Raw genomic sequence first — 19,193 nt, forward strand, 5'->3', positions numbered from 1 at the left:
ACACAGTGACAAAAACAAAACAAAAAAGCCACAAAAACAAAAACGCAAGATAAATAGCAAAAATAGACAGACCTCAGTGTAACACTCAAAATAGAGCATGTTCAGTTTCCGAAAAAAGTTCACAAACCGGAAAACTTGGTCTCTGTACTCTGCACTGTGCCTAGTTTCCTCAGCCTCCATATGAATCCAGAAGTCTGCTGCAATCCTCTGAGGGCTGTTGATCATTGTTAAAAGTCTGTCAGCATCGCAGAGATGTGATTTATACTTGGTAATTTAGATCATGAATTGCTTCTGAAACATCAAGCTGTTCTTATCCCAAGCCCGTTGCACAGTTTTCAAGGTATTAGGAATTAACGATTCATATAATACTCCCAACCAGTCAGGAGAGATGAGGAGTCTAAAGGAGGGTAAGGGGGCTTCTCCTTCTCTCTTATGGAGCCCCTGAAAACTGAAGGCTCTTGTCCTACGTATGGGTGTGAGTGATTGCATGCTTGCCCCATGTTTTCTAGGCATGGGTCTGAGCAGTTTTGCCTTTGCTCTCAATGCTTTCCTCTGGAAAAGCCATTATTTAGTACTAAATAGGAGCAAACATAAATCCAGAGAAAATCCAATTGACGTCTGCTCTGATTCAGTGAAAAACAGTGTGTTTTCTTGGGTGAAAGTGATGGGGCAACAGAAGGGTGGGTGAGCCCTCGCAGGAGGCCGTGCTCACCAGTTCTCAGGCTGTGCATGGTTAAACTATGGAACTTGTTCCCAGAGGAGGCCATGATGGCCACCAGCTGGGTGGCTTACAATGACAAATTCATGGAGAAGAGGGCTATTGATGGCTGCTAGCCATTATGGTGGTGCTCTGCCTCAACAATTAGAAGCAGCAATGCTTCTGAATACCAGTTGATGGAAATCCTGCTGGTGGACATCCCTTTGGGGGATCTTGTGGCGGGAGCGGGATGCTGGTCTAGATGGGTCTTTGGCCTGTCCCAGCAGACTCTTCCTCTGTTCTTATGTAATGCACTGTGTAGGTTGCCACTGCGTCTCTTACCTCTGGGTGGTGAAGACATAGGGCAGGCACTGTGCTGGCAAGTGGATTATTCAGACTTCCAGAAGAGACATGCAGCAAAACGGCAACAGCTGCCGAATGGATGAAGCTGGTTTTGCATAACTTCATGAATAATGAATCATGAAGTCCTCAGTGAAGATCTTCAAAGGTCTACATCCGACTGACCCAGTTGTCCAAATTGCCAGCTCAGCACATTTCCAGGGCTTCCTGTGGCTATCAGAATTATCACATGAGTGTGTGCGAGCAATAGCACTTTTTGCAGAAGCACAGAGCAACCACATCACCTGTATGAGCCTGCCCAAGTGCTAAGATAAGCCACAGAAGTTCTACTTGAGTGACCACCAGGTGGGGTTATTATACATCAACGATAAGTAAAGAAGTTACATACTTTGAAGAGCTCCTTTTGGAGTTCCTCACAATCTCCTTTTGTGTTTACCACTCTGAACATATCCCAAATATTTGCTAGATTATGACATTCATTAATGTATTGGGTTCAAAACAGTAAGATCATTGTGGTGCAGCGATAAAACTGCTAGCACGTTTAAGCTAGCTAGGGCTTCAAATTGAGTGGGGAAGGTTGGACTTGGGGTCCCTTCCAACTCTGTGATTCTAAGGAAGAGATGGCTCTTCCAATTGGCTGCAGCATTTCTGTTTAAATGTAATGGAAAAGCAGAATGTATTGTGCGGCATTATTGTCTCTGGGAAGCAATTATATCCCCTAATGGAAATTAATTGAAATCTAAAGCGATCAGCTGAGCAGTTAATTGCAGCTCTCTTTAATAAAGGTGGAACAAGTGAGAGAGAGAGAGAGAGAGAGAGTCATCATGGAGGCTTTCCAGATCCAGTTTGGCATATCAGGTGGGATATTGTCAGTCAATACCCCATTAAAATTCCTGCTCCCCGAAGCCCCTTTTGGAGCTGTTCTTGCACAACAATAATTCTTGCCAGCCTCACTTTTAGCTGTTGCCTGTTAATGGATTATTGCAGAAGGGAAGTCAATTCATTAGTAACACAAGACAGGCATTAGAGGGGTGAAGGAAGAGGATGTGTGAAGCAGCAAGGGACCAGTTCTGCTGAGCCTTCATGCCTTTGGGTAGAGGGTGTTTGAGCTCCGAACTGTCATGATCTGGAGCACAGGAATCAGGATCAGGGCCTTGAATGCTGTGCTCTCCACTCTGGGTCCAGCACCTCCTGAGATCAGGTTGACTTCTTCCCATGCATTGCCAAAAAAAGAGGACATAAATTTACATAACATTTGCATATGCTGAATAAAATGGTATAGCTGCAGATTTAAGCAGAAATGCCAGGGAGACAAGGAATATCTCCAAATGCTACTGTCTGGAACTGACGCTACAGGTAGGACTGGAACCACTGTAAAACAGGACCTGACATCTGAAAATGAGCCATTCCTGGAGGACTCCCTGACCATGGAGAGATCAAGCAGAAGCAGCAAAGTCACCCCTCCCCCTGTCCCTCTCCCAATAAAGATCCCCCAAAGGCTGATTTGGTCCACAAACCACATCTGAACCCAAACTGAAATGGGTCTATGTAATGTTTTATTAGGCCGAGTTGTTTTCTATAACGACTAGATGTTGTTGTTGCAGGTGTGTGAGTGTGTGTGTGTTTTAATGGTAACCTGTCAGAATAGTCCTCTGGGTTGAAAACACAGTGTAAAAAAATAATTTTAAAAAAATCTGAGTGGTGATAATAAAAAGAGAAGCAGGAATTCCACAGTGGCTGTTTCCTCCTCTTTCTGCATCTCATAAAATCATAGAATTGTATGGTTGGAAAGGGCCTTCAAGATTCATCTAGCCCAATTCCTTGCAGTACAGGAATCACATCTGAAGAATCCCTGGCCAACAGCCATTCAAACACTGCTTAAAAACCTCCACTGTCAAACTTACCACCAGAAAGTTCTTCCTGATGTTTAGTCTGAATCTCCTTTCTTGTAACTTGAATTCATGGGTTCGGGTCTTCCTGTCTGGAGCAGCAGAAAACAAGCTTGCTCCATCTTCCATGCGGTAGCCCTGGAGCTATTTGAAGAGATGGCTCTCATATCATATTGGCATGTGTGGAAAAGCTTTCCTCACTGAATTTGTCTATATTCTGCTTCTGATGGGTCCCCTGCAAAAGCTGGCTATGGAGGCCTTCTCTCTCTCTCTCTCTCTCTCTCTCTCTCTCTCTCTCTCTCTCTCTCCCCCCTGTTCCTGCCTTTTGCTTCAGCTCCCCTATCTGGCAACTGTTTTGAAGTGGGGATCATAAGGCAGAGGCTGCCTGATGTCTCCTTCAGCAGCAGGGAAAGGACTGGCGGACTCTCCCTGTCCGGGCTGGTGCTGGTGCTGCTGGGTTTGCCAGCTTCAGTCTGGAAGGATATCCAAAGGGCTTGGCGAGCCATTGCATCTAATCCCCTCCAAGTGGCAGGAGATTCAAAGGGCAAAGCAACCAGTGCTGGCTTAGGCAGGGATCCCAAGAGGGGAGTGACTTTCCATCATCTTGGCATCTTGAGCAGCTATCAGAGGTAGCAGAGCCAGGGAGGGGATTAAGAGCTTAGTAAAGGAAAGGGAGCAGAGCAAAATGGATTAACATGCCCCCACCCCACGCCACAACCTGGTTCTGTTGCCCTGCGCCAAGAAGAAGAGCCCCCTGGGTCATGGCTGTTTCTCCAAGGCTGCAATGAGTGGAGAAGGGCTGCCGGACAAATTAGTTAAACCCACATTTTGGCATGAATCTGGAGTGTTCTGGCACCCCAAAGGCTGCCTGGAACAAAGCCATTCCTTCTTATTTGTTTTCTCATTTGGGGGAGGAGACTGATGATGCTCTTTTTTTGGCATCACAAAATAATGTTCCGTGTTACAGCGAGAGAAAGAGACAGAGAAGGATCTAAGTGCAAGGCTTTCAGTTTTGTCTTTCCCCTGACAGCCCCTCTTTTCCTTTGCATATGTTTTTTGCTCTGTTGCTACGGAGAGGGAGGAACTTTGTCTGCTATAAGTGAAATATGGGCTAGGTGTGGGAATGTTAAGGAAGGTAGGAGAGGATATATTGTTTTGATATTATCCCTCCTCACTCATGCCAGTGAGTAAACAGCAGAGCACATTCCCTTTGCAACTTATTGGAAGCAAGTTGATGATTTGTAATTAAGCAATCCGGTCTGGCTTGTCCAGTCTGGCTTGTTCCTGGTAAGTTTCCCCTTTATTTCCCTCTTAAAATAATACAGTGGTACCTCGGGTTAAGTACTTAATTCGTTCCAGAGGTCCGTTCTTAACCTGAAACTGTTCTTAACCTGAAGCACCACTTTAGCTAATGGGGCCTCCAGCTGCCGCCACGCCGCCGGAGCAAGATTTCTGTTCTCATCCTGAAGCAAAGTTCTTAACCCGAGGTACTATTTCTGGGTTAGCAGAGTCTGTAACCTGAAGCGTCTGTAACCTGAAGCATATGTAACCTGAGGTACCACTGTAACAGCACAACACAGTCTTCTTTAAAAGTAAGAATAAAAATTTTACTCGCATTCAGTTCACAGCAGTAATCTGAAGGCTGGCTTTATCTTGTGGTTACAGTGAAAAGAAGTCTGAGCTACATCTCAGACTTTCTGCTTGTGGGCTACATCCTATGTGAAGGTTGAGCCATGCACTGGCTAAGAGCCAGGAGAGCAAGAGTCCAAGACCAGGAGAGAGATGGTTGCATGGCTAGTCCTTTTATTTGGTCAGCTAGGGTCATGCCCATCTACCTGGTCCCAAAAAGGGGAGGAAGCTCCAGAGCAGGTATGACAGGAAGTCCTCCCTGTCTGGAGCCACATACCCCTGTGTGTCCATTCTAGGCAACAGGAAAATTATGTACTTGACTGCTCTAGTAATAATACATCCTCCAGTAGGAACAGTTGCCAAACCCATGGGGTTGTTTAATCTATTTCAATTCTCGCAATCCTTTTTGTTGTTACCTGGGTATTTGGTTAAATTGGAAATATTATTTTTTGCTGCAGTAGTTTTGCTTGCTTAGCATATGATAGAATCATTTTGCTGTTTCTTAATCCTGTTTATACAATTTTGTAATTTTTGTACATTCTCTGTTTGTTTGTTTATCTTTTTATTTTCCTCTGTGATAGGAATTTTATGGTCTTAGATATATGGTAATGTTCATAACCGCACATACATAGATCAGCACAGGAAGGCCAACCTGGAGCCATTTTGATTCCTAAACTGAGCAAATGTTTCTCTGCATGGTCAAAGTGGAAAAGCCTCCCCATTGTCTTTTCCTTCACAAATCCTCTCTTAAGGGTGTTTGAATAAGTATTTATCACTACAAAAGAATGGCCAGGCTCCTCAGGCAATCCAATCAAGTAACCTGCCAGACAGGAAATAAACAAGCGACAGGAGAAAAACAACATGCAAATGTTCTGTTTTAGTGATGTATCTGAGGGGTGGTCTTAGGTTACACCCCTTCTGTGATGTATAATGTTTCTGGGGGTGGTCTTGATCTACAGGAGGGGAATTTCAAAAGTCTTTATAAGCCCTTGCACAACATTTTTGTGGGTCCTCCGCCTTTCCTGCGAGTGAGGGGAGCACCCTGTTGCAACAGATCAATAAAGATCAGGTTTACTAGCTGCTTTGCTTCTCAATATTCTCTGGTTGGCCTCTGTTATCTTCTCCTACCAATAGGGAACCTATGTAAGGACTCTATATGGGCTCTTGGATACCCCATAAGGGAAAAGGGCATATTTTTTATTTACAACACCTCCCCACCCTGGGATTGAAAACATACAATTAAGAGTGGGCCATAAATACTGTTACTAACTACCTAAATAAATAAATGTTACAGGACCTCTTTTTATAGTAAAAATAAATAACTCAGGCATTGCTTTCCAATTCACTGCTGTAAACAACTAAGTTTCTCAGAACTGAGTGGATTCCTGAAAAGGAAGCTAAAAGGCCAAGTCAAGAGGGTCAAATCACTCAAAAGCGCTTGGGAGTTGGTTTTTTTTAAAACACACACACACACACAATATTACAATCTCAGCTGGAATGTAAATCTCAGATCAGGAAGGGGACAACCAGAACCATGACGATACCAATCAAAGAAGTCATTAGAGGCAAGAAGGCTTCCTTCCAAAAACAAATAGGAGTCTGGCCCAATCAGGAAAACAAAAAGGCACACAAACAGGCAACCCCCCCCCCCATAAAAACCCCACATGCAAACAAATAGTAAGGAATGTTTTTTTAAAAAATGAGAAGCATATTGCTAGAAAGATAAAGTGATTGTTTTAAGGTATGCAGCTAGTCACCTTGGGTTCATTGAGGAAAGGTAGGGCAATGAATGTTTAAATAAAGAAATCAGCTCCCAGACTTGTGGCTCCACAGCAACATTGCTCAACTCCGGAGTGTGCACAGATCAGCAAAACTTTCTCTGGATTTAATCCATTAATGTGGAGCATCTCCCTTGGCTTGGCTTTCAGATGTTGAAAGTCAAACTCAGCCTCTCATCTCTGAAGGAGAGAGCTGAGCAAATGGTTCCTCTTGGGGAGGAAGAGCTCAGCTCCCTGGCCCCGTCTCCTGACCTTTGCCTTCCTGCAGAGAACATCACCGATATGCCCGCTTTTCCTCCAACCTCCTTGACATCCTTTGCGAGTGAAGAAAGAGACTTGTTAATTACTATCTCTTTTGCAGGCTTAAAAAACTGGATCATCTCCCAGTTGGCAAAGCAGGAAGAAAGAAAAAAGCTCAACTCTTAGATCATGTCACTTCTTCAGGAAGAGAGCTGCCTAAGCGCCTTGCCGGATTTTGCCCTCCTGAGGGTTTCATCGGCCTAAATGTGGCTGCGGGTGAGAAGGAAGGAGGAGGCAGCAGCAGCTGTTCTCTGGTGAAAGTCAGGAGCTGGGGATGAAGGAGCTGGAGACCTTCGGGTCATTGTGGGTAGTTCAGTGAAGACGTTAACGCAGTGTGCAGTGGATGTGAAAAAAGCAAAATCCATGCTAGGGATCATTGGAAATAAAACTGCCAATGCCATAATGCCATTCTACAAATCTATGGGGTGTGACTTCGTTTGGAATAGTGTGTACAGTTCTGGTCCCCTCACCCCAAGAAGGATATTGTGGAGTTGGAGAAGATTCAGAAAGGGGCGACCAAAATGATTAAGTGGGTTGAGCCACTCCCCTATGAAGAAAGGTTGCAGCTTTGGAGACTTTTAGAGAAAAGGTGACTAAGAGGCAGTATGATAGACGTTTCTACAATTAGTCATGGCATGGAGAAAGCGGAAAGAGAAAAGTCCCTCTCCCCTCCTTCTCATAACACTAGAACTCATGAACATCCAATGAACTGGATGTTGGAAGATTCAGGACACATAAAAGAAAGGACTTCTTCATGCAACAGAGAGTTAACAGAGAGTGTGGAACTTGCTCCCGCAGGAGGCAATGACAGCCCTAAACTCAGATGGCTTTAAAAGAGGATTAGATGAATTCATGGAGGAGAGGGGTATTGATGGCTGCTAGCCATGATGGCTATTCTTTGTCTCCACAGCAGTGCTTCTGAATGCCACTTGCTGGAAACGACAGGAGGGGAGAGTTGCTCTTATGTTCAGATCCCACTTGTGGGTTTTCTGTAATGGGCATCTGGCTGGCCACTGTGAGGAGAGGATGTTGGACTAGATGAGTCATTAGCCTGATCCAGCAGGCTCTCCTTACGTTCTTATGAAGGTTTCAGAGAGAGAGGGAGCTGCCTGTTTGCTTGGGTGCCCTGTGCCCTGTTGTCACTCCAGGCAGATGCTCCATGCTTCAGCTGCTGGTGGATGTGGTCCAGGCCTATAGGTGGTGGAAGAAAACTGTATCTTCCTAAAGTCACCCTTCTACTGTTTCTGGTGGAATTGTAGCCATAGCAAAGAAGCAAGTCCTTGCCCAGGGACAGGCTCCCTTGCCGACCTGCCAAGGTCCCTCTGCTGATTCCTGGAGAGATACCTGGATGAGGGCATGAGGAATCAGAGCCCTCCCTTCATTCTAGGTCTGCTGTTGTCATTTGCCTTCACCTTGGGATAAATTCTGGCACTACTGCTCTTGCTGTGATGTCTTTGATTCTTTATGTGTTTTATATGCACACATCAAATGCCCCCCTGGCCCATCCCCCTAGGTTGCTCCCATTCATTTGCCCCAACGCTGACTTTCATTTCAGCCTGGGCTGTGCTCTGTCTGATGCTATCAAAGCCAATGGTGCTCACCACCCCTCTCCTGGGTCTTTTTGTGCCAATAAACACCATTCAGGCTCCAAGTGTTTACAGCTCCAGCAAGAGAGTCCTGTAGGAAGCAGCTCAGCTGGGCACAGAAGTACTGCTGCGCACTGCACTTCTCATTGCAAAATCTAGCAATTAGCATTATATTTGCAAAACCTCCATTAGAACCTGCCACAGGCTTCCTAACTCACAGACATACAGGAAGGAAGATTCAAAGGAATGCAAAGGCAATGTAAATACAGCCTCTTGTAAGGGAAGGGAGGAAGGGCCACCAGACCTAGGAAGTGCGGGTGCTAATTATTTCTCTTCATTAGGCAGCCACTGGGGCTGTCTGCTGCTTAGGGACCCCCTCCCATCCCTCTAGGTTGCAATGCCTGCTGCAGGCTGACTTTTCAGATGCTAAAACAAAAAAAAATTTTTCTTTCCAGTAGCACCTTAAAGACCAACTAAGTTAGTTCTTGGTATGAGCTTTCGTGTGCATGCACACTTCGTCAGATACACTGAAACAGAAGTTGCCAGATCCTTCTATATAGTGAGAAGGTGGGGAGGGGTATTACTCAGAAGGGTGGTGGGAATGGGTGGTTGGCAGATAGCTGAGATGAGCCTGTTGACGGCTCTTAACGACTGCGATAGGTCTTACAGGAAAAAGCAAGGGGTGAGAAGGTGAAAAATGGCTTTGTCATGTATAATGAGATAAGAATCCAATGTCTTTGTTCAGACCAGGTCTCTCCATGGTTTTAAGTTTGGTAATGAGTTGCAATTCAGCAGCTTCTCTTTCCAGTCTATTTCTGAAATTCCTTTGTAGTAATACAGCTACTTTGAGATCTTGTATAGAATGTCCTGGGAGATCGAAGTGTTCTCCTACTGGTTTCTCTGTCTTGTGATTCTTGATGTCCGATTTATGTCCGTTTATTCTTTGGCGTAAGGTTTGGCCTGTTTGTCCAATATAGAGAGCTGAGGGACACTGTTGGCATTTGATGGCATATACAATGTTAGACGATGAGCAATTAAATAGTCCCGAGATGGTATGTGTGATGTTGTTGGGGCCAGTAATGGTGTTGTCCGGGTGTATGTGGCAGCAAAGTTGGCATCTGGGTTTATTGCAGGCTCTGGTGCCAGTGTCCGTGTTACGTCTGGTTGTAGTATTATTGTGGGTTAGGAGTTGTTTAAGATTGGGTGGCTGTCTGTAGGCAATGAAAGGTCTTCCTCCCAGAGCTTGAGAAAGAGAACTGTCATTGTCCAGGAGAGGTTGTAGATCTCTGATGATGCGTTGACTATGGCAGACCAACACGGCTACCTATCTGTTTTCAGATGCTGAGAAAGCTTAACTGGGGAAGGGCTGTCATATCTCACCTGTTCTATATGCAGAAGGTCCCTCGTTTAATCCCTGGCATCCTCAGGTAGGACTGGGAATGGCTCCATCTGAAATCCTGCAGATCTGCTGCCAGTGAGAATAGACATTACTACACTGGATGGACTAATGGCCTGGTTCAGTTTAAGGCACTGTCTGTACCCCCCGTGTTCAGTGGGGAATGCCCATCACTATCCCTTGACATATTACATCAACAGGTTAGGTTCACCTGAACTTTGGAAAGAGAATTGGTGGTGGTGGTGGGGAACCCTTACAACCATCAGCTGGTAACTCCAGAAAGCAATTGCAATTGTGCTTCATGATCTCTGGGCCCCTTAAAATTGTTATCCCAATAAGATGTAGAACTGTAATAAGTTGCTTTTGGGGGGCCCTTAAGGTTACTAGCTGTAGGGACATGGGGCAGATTCCTCTTAAACTATGGTCCCCACAGGTGTCTTGTATAGGCTGGCAGAGAGAGAGAGAGAGAGAGAGAGAGAGAGAGAGAGAGAGTTCTGTAGCCCAGAATCCCAGCTCCTGTCTAAATTGTGTTAGTCCTAAGAACACAAGACGTGCCTGTGGGCTCAAGCCTATGGCCCATCTGGTCCAGCAGCCTGTTCTCACAGTGGCCAACCAGATGCACCCATGGGAAGCTCACAAGCAGAACCCACGCACAAGAGCCCTCTCTCCTCTTGTGGTTTCCAGCAACTGGTAATCAGAAACACTGCTGCCTCCCACTGTGGAGCCAGCATTGCTAGTAGCCATTGATAGCCCTCTCCTCCATGAATTTGTCTAATTCTCTATTCAAGCCATCTTGGTTGGTGCCCACCACTACCTCCTGTGGGAAGGAGTTCCATAGTTTAACTACACACACAGCATGAGGAAGGACTTTATTTTGTCTGTCCTGATTATGGTCCCATATGGCAGCAGTCAGGGTACCAGTTTCTGGCAGATAACTCCCTCCTCTTGCCTTCTGCAATACTGGGCAGGCAGGAGCTGTCTCAGGTAAGGATGGAATTCTCTCTTTGATCCATGACACAGATAATTTTGATTCCATTGTGTGTCAGCACCTAAACCCTCTTATCAGATAATTGATTCCCTTTGTTTACCCCTAATCCCTGTCAATTGTCTCTCAGATACCAATTACCTGTCTGGGGATTGCATTGTCTCATGTCTCTTAGGGCAAAGAGCTCCCCAGAGAGGTTCATTCTCTTCATTTCAATAGGGGCTGATTCAACAGAAGCAGCACCAGTCAGTCATTTGCCCAGGGAGAAAAAAAGTCTGAGTCTTATTTTGGGATGGATGCAGCTACAACAGGTAGACAACAGGAGGCAATGCCCTAGCAAGTGAAAATAGGGCACAAACACCACAAATTCCTAGAAAAATCTGGATCTTTCTGGAAGCTTAATCCAGACTCCATATTCACCTTGTATCTGTAGCACTGAGAGGCCTCCCAATATGTTTTGGATGCTCTCTGCCTTGTCCCAATTCAATTCATTATTCTGGTCTGAATTTGTTCTGTTAGATCTGAGGCTCTGTTTCACCCCTGTAACAGGAGATCTAAAAATGCATGCATCCTTTTTTCTTTTCAGATATGCGGGTGAAATTTGCAGGCAAGGAACCTCCAGAGTGGATTAAGCCTGTCAAATCCTGCCTCCTGGGATTGATGGGGGGGATCTCTCTGAGCCTTAGTAATGGGGCTTCCCTGCCCTGCTTCAACCTAAAAGAGCATCTCTACCCCCATCATTCAGCCCGGACACTGAGGTCCGGCTCCGAGGGCCTTCTGGAAGTTCCCTCACTGTGAGAAGCGAAGTTATAGGGAACCAGGCAGAGGGCCTTCTTGGTTGTGGTGACTGCCCTGTGGAATGCCCTCCCATCAAATGTCAAGGAAAGAAACAACTGACTTTTAGAAGACATCTGAAGGCAGCTCTATTTAGGGAAGTTTTTAATGTCTGATGTTTTATTGTATTTTTAATATTTTGTTGGAAGCTGCCCACAGTGGCTGGGGAAACCCAGCCAGATGGGTGGGGTATTAATAATAATAATAACAGTAGTAGTAGTAATAATAATAATAATAATAATAATATAGTAATAATAATGATAATGATGCAGTACTCCCTAGGGAAAGACAGGTGCTCATCTGCCTCCATGATGATGTAGCTTAGAGGAGATTTGGGGGGTGTCAGGCTGTCTGAGCCCCATTTTCTGCTCCTCCATAGCCCCACCATCACCAAGCTCACTTTGTACCCTTCCTCTCTTCAAGGCGGGCCACTACAGCTGTTTTACCTGGCTGACTCATTTTGCAGCTCTTACACTTGTTAGGGGAAAAGTCATCTGTCAGCAAAACAGTCAGTTTTGTTCTGTACTCCTGTGGCTTCAATTTCCCCCTTCTCCCATGGAGGCTTTCAGCTCCTGTCTGTGGAATTTATGTCCTCAAAGTCTCCTAGGGGTTGGCATTGATTTCTGAGTGTTATTTTCACAGTTGTTTCAAACACTCTTTCAGAAGCAGCTCAGCAAATCTGTGCCTATGGTGGGGGTGGGGAGCAGAGGAGCTGCTCTTGGTCTCTTGGGCCTCCCTGCCACCCTCTTAAGAACACAGGAACATTACGAAGAACATGCTGGATCCGGCCAATGACCCATCCTAGTCCAGCATCCTCTTCTCATCATGGCAAACCAGATGCCTGTGGGAAACCCTCAAGCAGGATTTAAGTACAAGAGCCCTCTCCGCTCTTTTCCAGAAGCTGGTATTCAGAAAGAAACATTGCTGCCTCCATCTTATAAGGCTATAACTATTGACAGCTACTTGTCGTGATTGATACATACATACATACATACATACATACATACATCATTTTATCTGTATTCTACCTTTCCATATTAAAAACCCTGCTCAAGCACGATACAACATGAAAAAACAACATAATTACAAACATAACCAAAGTAGTCATAAGCAATATATGATGGCTATGCTCTGCCACCATGTTCAGAGGCAGCAATGCTTCTGAACAGCAGTTGCTGGAAATCACAGTAGGCAATGGTGCTCATGTGCCTGGGTCCTGCTCTCTGATTTCCCACAGGCATCTGATCAGCTACCATAAGAACAGGATGCTGGACCAGATGAGCCTTATCCCAGTAGGCCCCTTTTGTTCTCATGCAAAGAACTGACCTTAGAGAATATCAGAGCAACTGAGAGATACAAAAATCCATCCCTGCCATGCGGTTGCTGTGTTAACCCAAGGGCATCTTTTTTGCCCATCCAAAAATGAGGTTTCTGTCCAAACCACAGCATGGCACAGACATCTGCATGGGTTTCTAGGCAGGTATCCCTCAGGTACTCAATGTTTAATCAAATGGGGCCCCAATGAAAGGAGGCATGTAAGCCATTTAATCTGGAAGTGGCAATTCATCACAGCAGGAGGACTACATTTTTGATCCTGAAGTGAGAGTAACAGCACCAGGGTTGCTTATTTTATAGAAATATCATCATTATTGCTGCCTCCTCAAAAAAGAAGTTGCTCAAAGAGACAAAGGAAGCCTAAAAACAAACACCATTATCTCATAATTTAATGAAGTTACACAACCCCCCCCCCCCAAGAATAAAACAGCATCAATAAAACAAAGCTCTCCAGAGAGGCAGAACGAACCACAAATAGATTCAAATGAAATTAAGACGCAGCAGAATCAAATGTTTGTTTTAGAAGATATGCTTTCAAAGGCCAGCAGAGAACAGATGGAGAGGAAGGCTTGGACCCTCATGATCTCCCAGTGCTCGCCTCCACACTGACCCCTCCCACCCCAGCTTCAGCCCCTGGAAGCAGATGGGCTGCTTTCCTTCTTTCCCCTCCCTGCTGATCTGGGAGTCCTTCCACAAAATCCCCTGGATGTGTGGAAAGTGTTTTAACTCACTCAGATGGAAATGCACTCTGTACTTGCACACACGATTATGCAGATGGTGGATGTGAAGACCAGATCCCCAAAGAGCAGGTCATGTGAGTTTACTGCAGTGGAAAAAGACGGATCAATTTGTATGTGATGACTTCAAGGGTGGATGGATTAAACGGCAACTTTTCCAAAGCTTCATCCTATTTGTGATGTTATCTCAGTACAGCTTCAGCCTGCAAAACCCACTGAACGATTCACCTCTCTTGTCACTCTGACCACAGAAGCTTAATGCATCCTGCCATTGGTTCCCTGCTCACTCCTGGATCCAGCGCAGTTCAAAACCCTCCTTGGCAGGGTCTCTTTATTAAGAGATTTGTTAATCCTCCTCATCAAATAATCTTTGTGTTTGTTTGTTTGTTTAAAAAAAATATATGGATGAGTTTATTCTATTGACAGTATCTGAGTACCAAGACCAGTGTTTCTAAACCAGGGGAGTATATGTATGAAGATCGGCAGGGGAGGATGAGTGCTTCCAAAAAATATGTACAATATAACTTAAAAAAACACAACCCATCCAAATTAAAATATGAAAGTGTGAAGTGGTATGTGAAGATCACGTGCCGCTTATTACGTGATCAGCATGCCATCATGGGTGCACAGGAGTTCAGCATTACCTCTCGGTTGGTGTGATGTACAATATATATAGCACAGCAGTGCATCATGCAGGCTGCAGTGAATTGTGAGAATTTCACACATACTATATATGCCATTGCTATTACCTATAAAATTATCTTTGATTTAAGGCAGATATTTTTAGTGTGTGGTTGAAACAACAATTGTGCAGCTGGAAAAGTGGGGAGGAAATTACACACACCAGGTGGATGTAGTTAGGAAGCACTTCAATGACTGGCAACAGCTGTGATTCTGGCATTTCAGGGGTTGGACTAGATGATCCTTTGGGCAACTTCCAACTCCATGGTTCTATGGTTCTATAGCTCAGGCACGTCCAATTCCCAAGAGACTGCGATCTACTCCCAGTATAAAAAAACTGGCAGTGAGCTTTTTTGGGGGGGGGAAGGATTGACCAGAGTTGTTGAGCTTTTTTGGGGGACCAATAACGATCACCCAGAAGATCACTAGTATAAGTGGTACCGTGATCGACCACAAACATCCCCGCAATCAACCGGTAGATTGCGATTGACCTGTTGGACATGCCTGCTATAGATGATTAAATCAACTTAGTTTCCGCTGAGTTAAACTGCTGAAGCCATGCTAGTATGGGTCCTTTTTCTTTGGGGCAAGAAAAACAGCCTCTGCTTTACTTACACCTTCAGGCAGGCATTTCCCCCTCATATCCTTCTCAATACTTTTCAAGTCCTCCTGTTTTTGCACTGTTGCCCTGTCTAGCACCCCATGTTCCTTCTTCTGCAGACAATGCAAAACAGAGCTGGTCTAGGGTCCTTCTCAGCCAATAGTGGCATATTATTATAGATGTAAAGTTAATAAGTTTTCTGTTTCTACAGGTAGTTGGGCCCTGAACTAAACATTTTTTTTGTTTTTGTTTTCTTAATAGAAGTACTACACTCACAATTCCCTCCCCTGCCACTTCAGCTGGGCATGAGAGACAGAGGAGCTCCATTAGCAAGCCAATCCAGGAAATTCATACTAATTTATCAATCCCTTTTGGCTTCACTCACCAAATGCCTCCATCTCCTAGTCAGGCATCTCAGAGTCACCAGACCTGGAGTGAGACCATCTAGAAACCCTCAGGGAAAGCAGCCTAGGTTGGCAACTTGATTCTGCACACAATGAATAGCTCAGTTGGTTAGAGTGTGGTGCTGATAACACCAAGGTTGCAGGTTTGATCCCCATACAGGACAGCTGCATATTCCTGCATTGCAGGGGGTGGACTAGATTACCACCTAGGTCCCCTTCCAGCTGTATGGTTCTGGTAGAGTAAACTGAACAGATCAACCTGCCAATTGTGCAGCACCAGTGTGAGGAAGCCTTTCATCACTACCCTTCAGTCCTTGCTAGAGCATCTCCAAAAGGAGTTTTGGGGAATCAAGTGTGATTCAGCTGTCAAAGACGTTTTGATCCAAATGCCTTTGTGAAGCTGGTCTTCCTGCTCTTATGGCTATTAAAACAAAGGCATTTGACAAGCGTGCAACATCTGTGCACAGATTAATAATAATTAAAACAGACTCTGAAAATTAAAACTTCATGTGAAGTTTTTGATTTTTTAAAAAATTGTAAGCACTTTGATTCATTGTTATTGTTAAAACCCCAAAACATTGGAAGGCGGCGGATTCTCCTCTCTTGGAGGTTTTTCAACGGAGGCTGGATGACCATCTGTCACGGATTCTTTCGTTACGATTCCTGCATTGCAGGTGGCGCGGCTGGGCTAGATGACCCGGGGGGGTCCCTTCCAACTCTGCAATTCTATGATTTGTAATTAAAACTCCCGGTATTGCAGTCGTTTAACATAAGGGGAGCCAGGTTTTAAGGTGGGGGGGGCGTGGGATTTTTATACTAGCTAAAAGGGAGAAACACTGACGTAGACAAACTACTGACCACGCCCCCGGGCAACCCCGCCCGCCAGCCCCGCCTCTCTCCTTCGCTCGCCGACCCCTATTGGCCGGTGGGCGTGGTGGCGCGCGGAGGCAGTTGCCTGGCAGCAGCGGGCAGCTGGAGCGGGTTGGCAGCATGAGGAGCCTCGCCGGCGCGCGGGGCCATGGCACTGCCGCGCCTCGTCCTCCTCGGGCTGGTCGTGCGCGCTGCCTCCGCGGAGCAAGGTAGGGGGGAGGGCTGCGCCTAGCCAGGGAGGCTCCACCGAGGGGACGCCGCCCTCCGCCAGGGCCAGGCAGTCCCATTGGAGAAGAGCCACCTCTCGGAGGTAGAGTGCCCACGAGCATAGATGCCCTGCTGGGTCATCAGCCCCTTCTCCCCCCCCCCATGGGGGGGGGTAGGCGGCGGGCGAGGCTTTCCTAAAGCTCACCCCCGCCAGGGTACCCCAGGAAAACCCCTTCCTCTTCCTTTCCTCCCCTCCCGCAACCTTTTCTTGGTGTTTCGTGGCCGGCCCAGACGGGGTAGACTGACCCGGGGTAGACTGCGGCGGCACATGGAGGCTCCGCTCCGAGCGCTGCGCCGCCGGAAAGCCCGTCTCCTACGTCGAACGTTGCCGCCAGCGCCTCCGGAGGGAGACTGGGGGGCGGCTGAGAACGGGGAGCCCGTCGGGAGACCCACCGATCGTCGGGGGTCCTTAAGGTCGCTCGCTTGCTTCGGGAACCGTCTTCCGGGGCCCCGGCAGGGAAGTGGTTGCGGAGGAGCGCCATCTCTCTTCAATGGGCTGGCAGGGACGCCGCTGCCCAGCTCGGCGCTCGGGGGGGGGGGGGGACGGGGACGGGACCGTGCAGCGCCAACGGGGCTCGACCTCGACGGCTTTCGGATGGACTGACTGTCGGTGGGCTAGGCTTGTCACCCCCGCAGATGTTTAGAAATCTTCCCTACCGACAGCTCCCGGGCTCAGGCAGGCAGCTCTCGCTTGCTCCTTGTTCCTGCTGCCTCCGACACCCCCCTTTCCCCAATTCCAGTCTTTGCCCGCGGGCAGGGACAGTCCTGGATGCTGCACAGAGCTGAACCTCCTGTGCCCAAGAGAGGCCGCTTCCAGAGATGCCAGCCCTCAACTCAGGGCGGTTTCAGTGGCAGCTCCTAGCAAGAGGGTCCAGTAAGGTTTCCTTCAAGAAGTGAGAGGATGGAGCCTCCCTTGAGTCCTGCTGGGGAGGAGGATGTTCCTCCTGCCAGGTAAAGCCTCTCCTCCTTTGTTGCCTGCTGTCAGCTGTGGGTTTTGCTGCTGCCTCCAGATGAGCTTTTGACTTCAAATATGCTGCCTGCTATGGCTATCATCTGTTCCGTTTGGCTCTAGAATTGCTTTTGATAAAACGGGCTGGTGTTTTGTTTCCTTTTGCTTTTTTGCCCTGAGAATTTTATTTATCAAATTTATATCCCACCTTTCCATCACAAGATCGCAGGGCGGTTTGCAGAATAAAATACAAGATAAAAACACAAGTAAATAATTAAAACTAAAACAATGACCCAATCCCCTCCCCACAAATTTAGAAGACCGTGGAATATTAACCAGCCAAAGGCCTAGCTGAAATGCTTCTTTATTATTATTTAAAGAAAGAAGTGTGTTACAAATAGGGAATGAAATAACCAGAGCACGCTGCTTCTGTTCCTGCGCTAGCTGCCCTCTGGCTTGCAAAGAGCAGTGTCCCTGGCAGACGAAAGCATTCACTGCTTGAACATTGCACTGCTTTGGTCTTGTGGGAATGAACTGGCTTGGATTGGCAGGAGGGTCCTACGAAATCTTTATTATAGTCACTGTGGCAGCAGCTGCTGCTTTGCTTGTCAAGGGGAGGATGTGCCCTGAATCTCTTGGTCAAACAGCTTCTTCTGTGAGATGCCTGGGCAGGATAATGAAGCTGTCGCGGAATCGAGATGACTCTTCTCCTCTCTCCACCAGTCTCTGTCCTGCAAAACTGCCACCGGGGGACGGGGGGGAATTGATTGAGAAAAGGAGCCTTGGTTCAAAGTGGGAGCGTCCATGTTCAGGGTCACAGAGCAGAAGCAGTTAAATCACATGACTGGCACGTCTGGGCATGTAAGGCAGTCAGGGCTTCAGGGCAATGAGCAATTGGCAGAAAGGAAGGATTAAGCCGTTTGGGGCCTCACCACAGAACCGACTCTGGGTGGCCTAGTCCTTCCAAGTTCTGGGCCTTCCCTCAAGTACTTTCCGGCTCTGAGGGGACCTATCAGATATTAGGAACAGGCCTACTGGGAGTTCTCAAAAGCTCTGGCAGGCAGCAGCTGAGCCCTCAAGCCCAGCTCTGGTAGGCAGCAGTCAGGCCATAGATTTGCTAGTTTCCTTTTGGATTCCTTCCCTAAAGATCAACCAGAGTGAACCAAGGGTGCCTGTAAGGGAGAGTTCAGGGACAGGCTCCACTGCATAGTCTCCTTCTAACGTTTCTCTCTTTCTCTTTCAGTCATTTTGTTGGATTCTCAGGAATCGCAAGCTGAACTGGGATGGACATCACACCCTTCCAATGGGGTGAGTGGCTGTTCTGGTGCATTTGCGGTTCTGCAACACACTTGCTGAGCCTGGCCTGGTAGGCTGGCTTGGGAGTGGTGGTGCTGCTGCCACAAGCAAAGCCACTGAGGACACCCAGGCCCAGTGTCATGTTTTCTCTTCGGCCAGGTGGTGATCTTTCCCCCCAGGTTAGTTTTGTTTACTGATTAAGAGAACGGCTGCTTTGCGTCTCCCTCAGCAAGGACCCTGCCTGCTGCCTGAAGTCACTTTGGTGGCAGAGAGAAGGGCACTCATGGTCTCCCAGGGTAGGCAAGCTGTTTCGCTCTACTAATGGCCAGGCAATTGCAAGAGGATGGCTCCTCATCGGCTTTAACTGTTGAAATCTGGTTTGAGAAGCCCCAGGTGGCCTCAGAAGCCTGCTAGGCTTTTTCTTGTAATCTTTTAAAGTTTGCTATTAGTAAGTAAAATAAACCAAAGAAAAATTGTGTGAAGAAGTACTCATAATATTACAGCAGGGTGAAAGCATAGAGTCATTATAGTTAAATTTATTGTCCAAAACATTACAAAATATACTCATCCCACCCCCTCAAATCTGTTAGGCTGGTTTA

The 19,193-nt window shown here is 46.7% G+C and overlaps 1 protein-coding gene across 4 annotated transcripts in view; it reads left to right on the forward strand.

Annotated features, from left to right (window-relative positions):
- The first annotated feature begins 6,744 nt into the window (after positions 1 to 6,744).
- The window catches only part of EPHA10 (EPH receptor A10), a 41,799-nt gene continuing 29,350 nt past the window's right edge, over positions 6,745 to 19,193 (forward strand). The window contains exons 1-2 of one of the 4 annotated variants that reach the window (XM_083625163.1): positions 6,745 to 6,869; positions 18,542 to 18,606. Coding sequence is in view for 3 of the 4 variants with exons in the window: in XM_083625160.1 (XP_083481286.1) it covers positions 16,231 to 16,291; positions 18,542 to 18,606 (126 nt within the window). In the remaining variant the exon portion in view is untranslated. Of the gene's footprint in view, positions 6,870 to 16,178; positions 16,292 to 17,003; positions 17,301 to 18,541; positions 18,607 to 19,193 lie in introns of those variants that run through there. The other 3 variants (XM_083625160.1, XM_083625162.1, XM_083625161.1) reach the window with 3 other exon arrangements.

Source organism: Podarcis filfolensis (genome assembly GCF_964270895.1).
Source record: "Podarcis filfolensis genome assembly, chromosome: 8".
NCBI classification, from domain to species: domain Eukaryota; kingdom Metazoa; phylum Chordata; class Lepidosauria; order Squamata; family Lacertidae; genus Podarcis; species Podarcis filfolensis.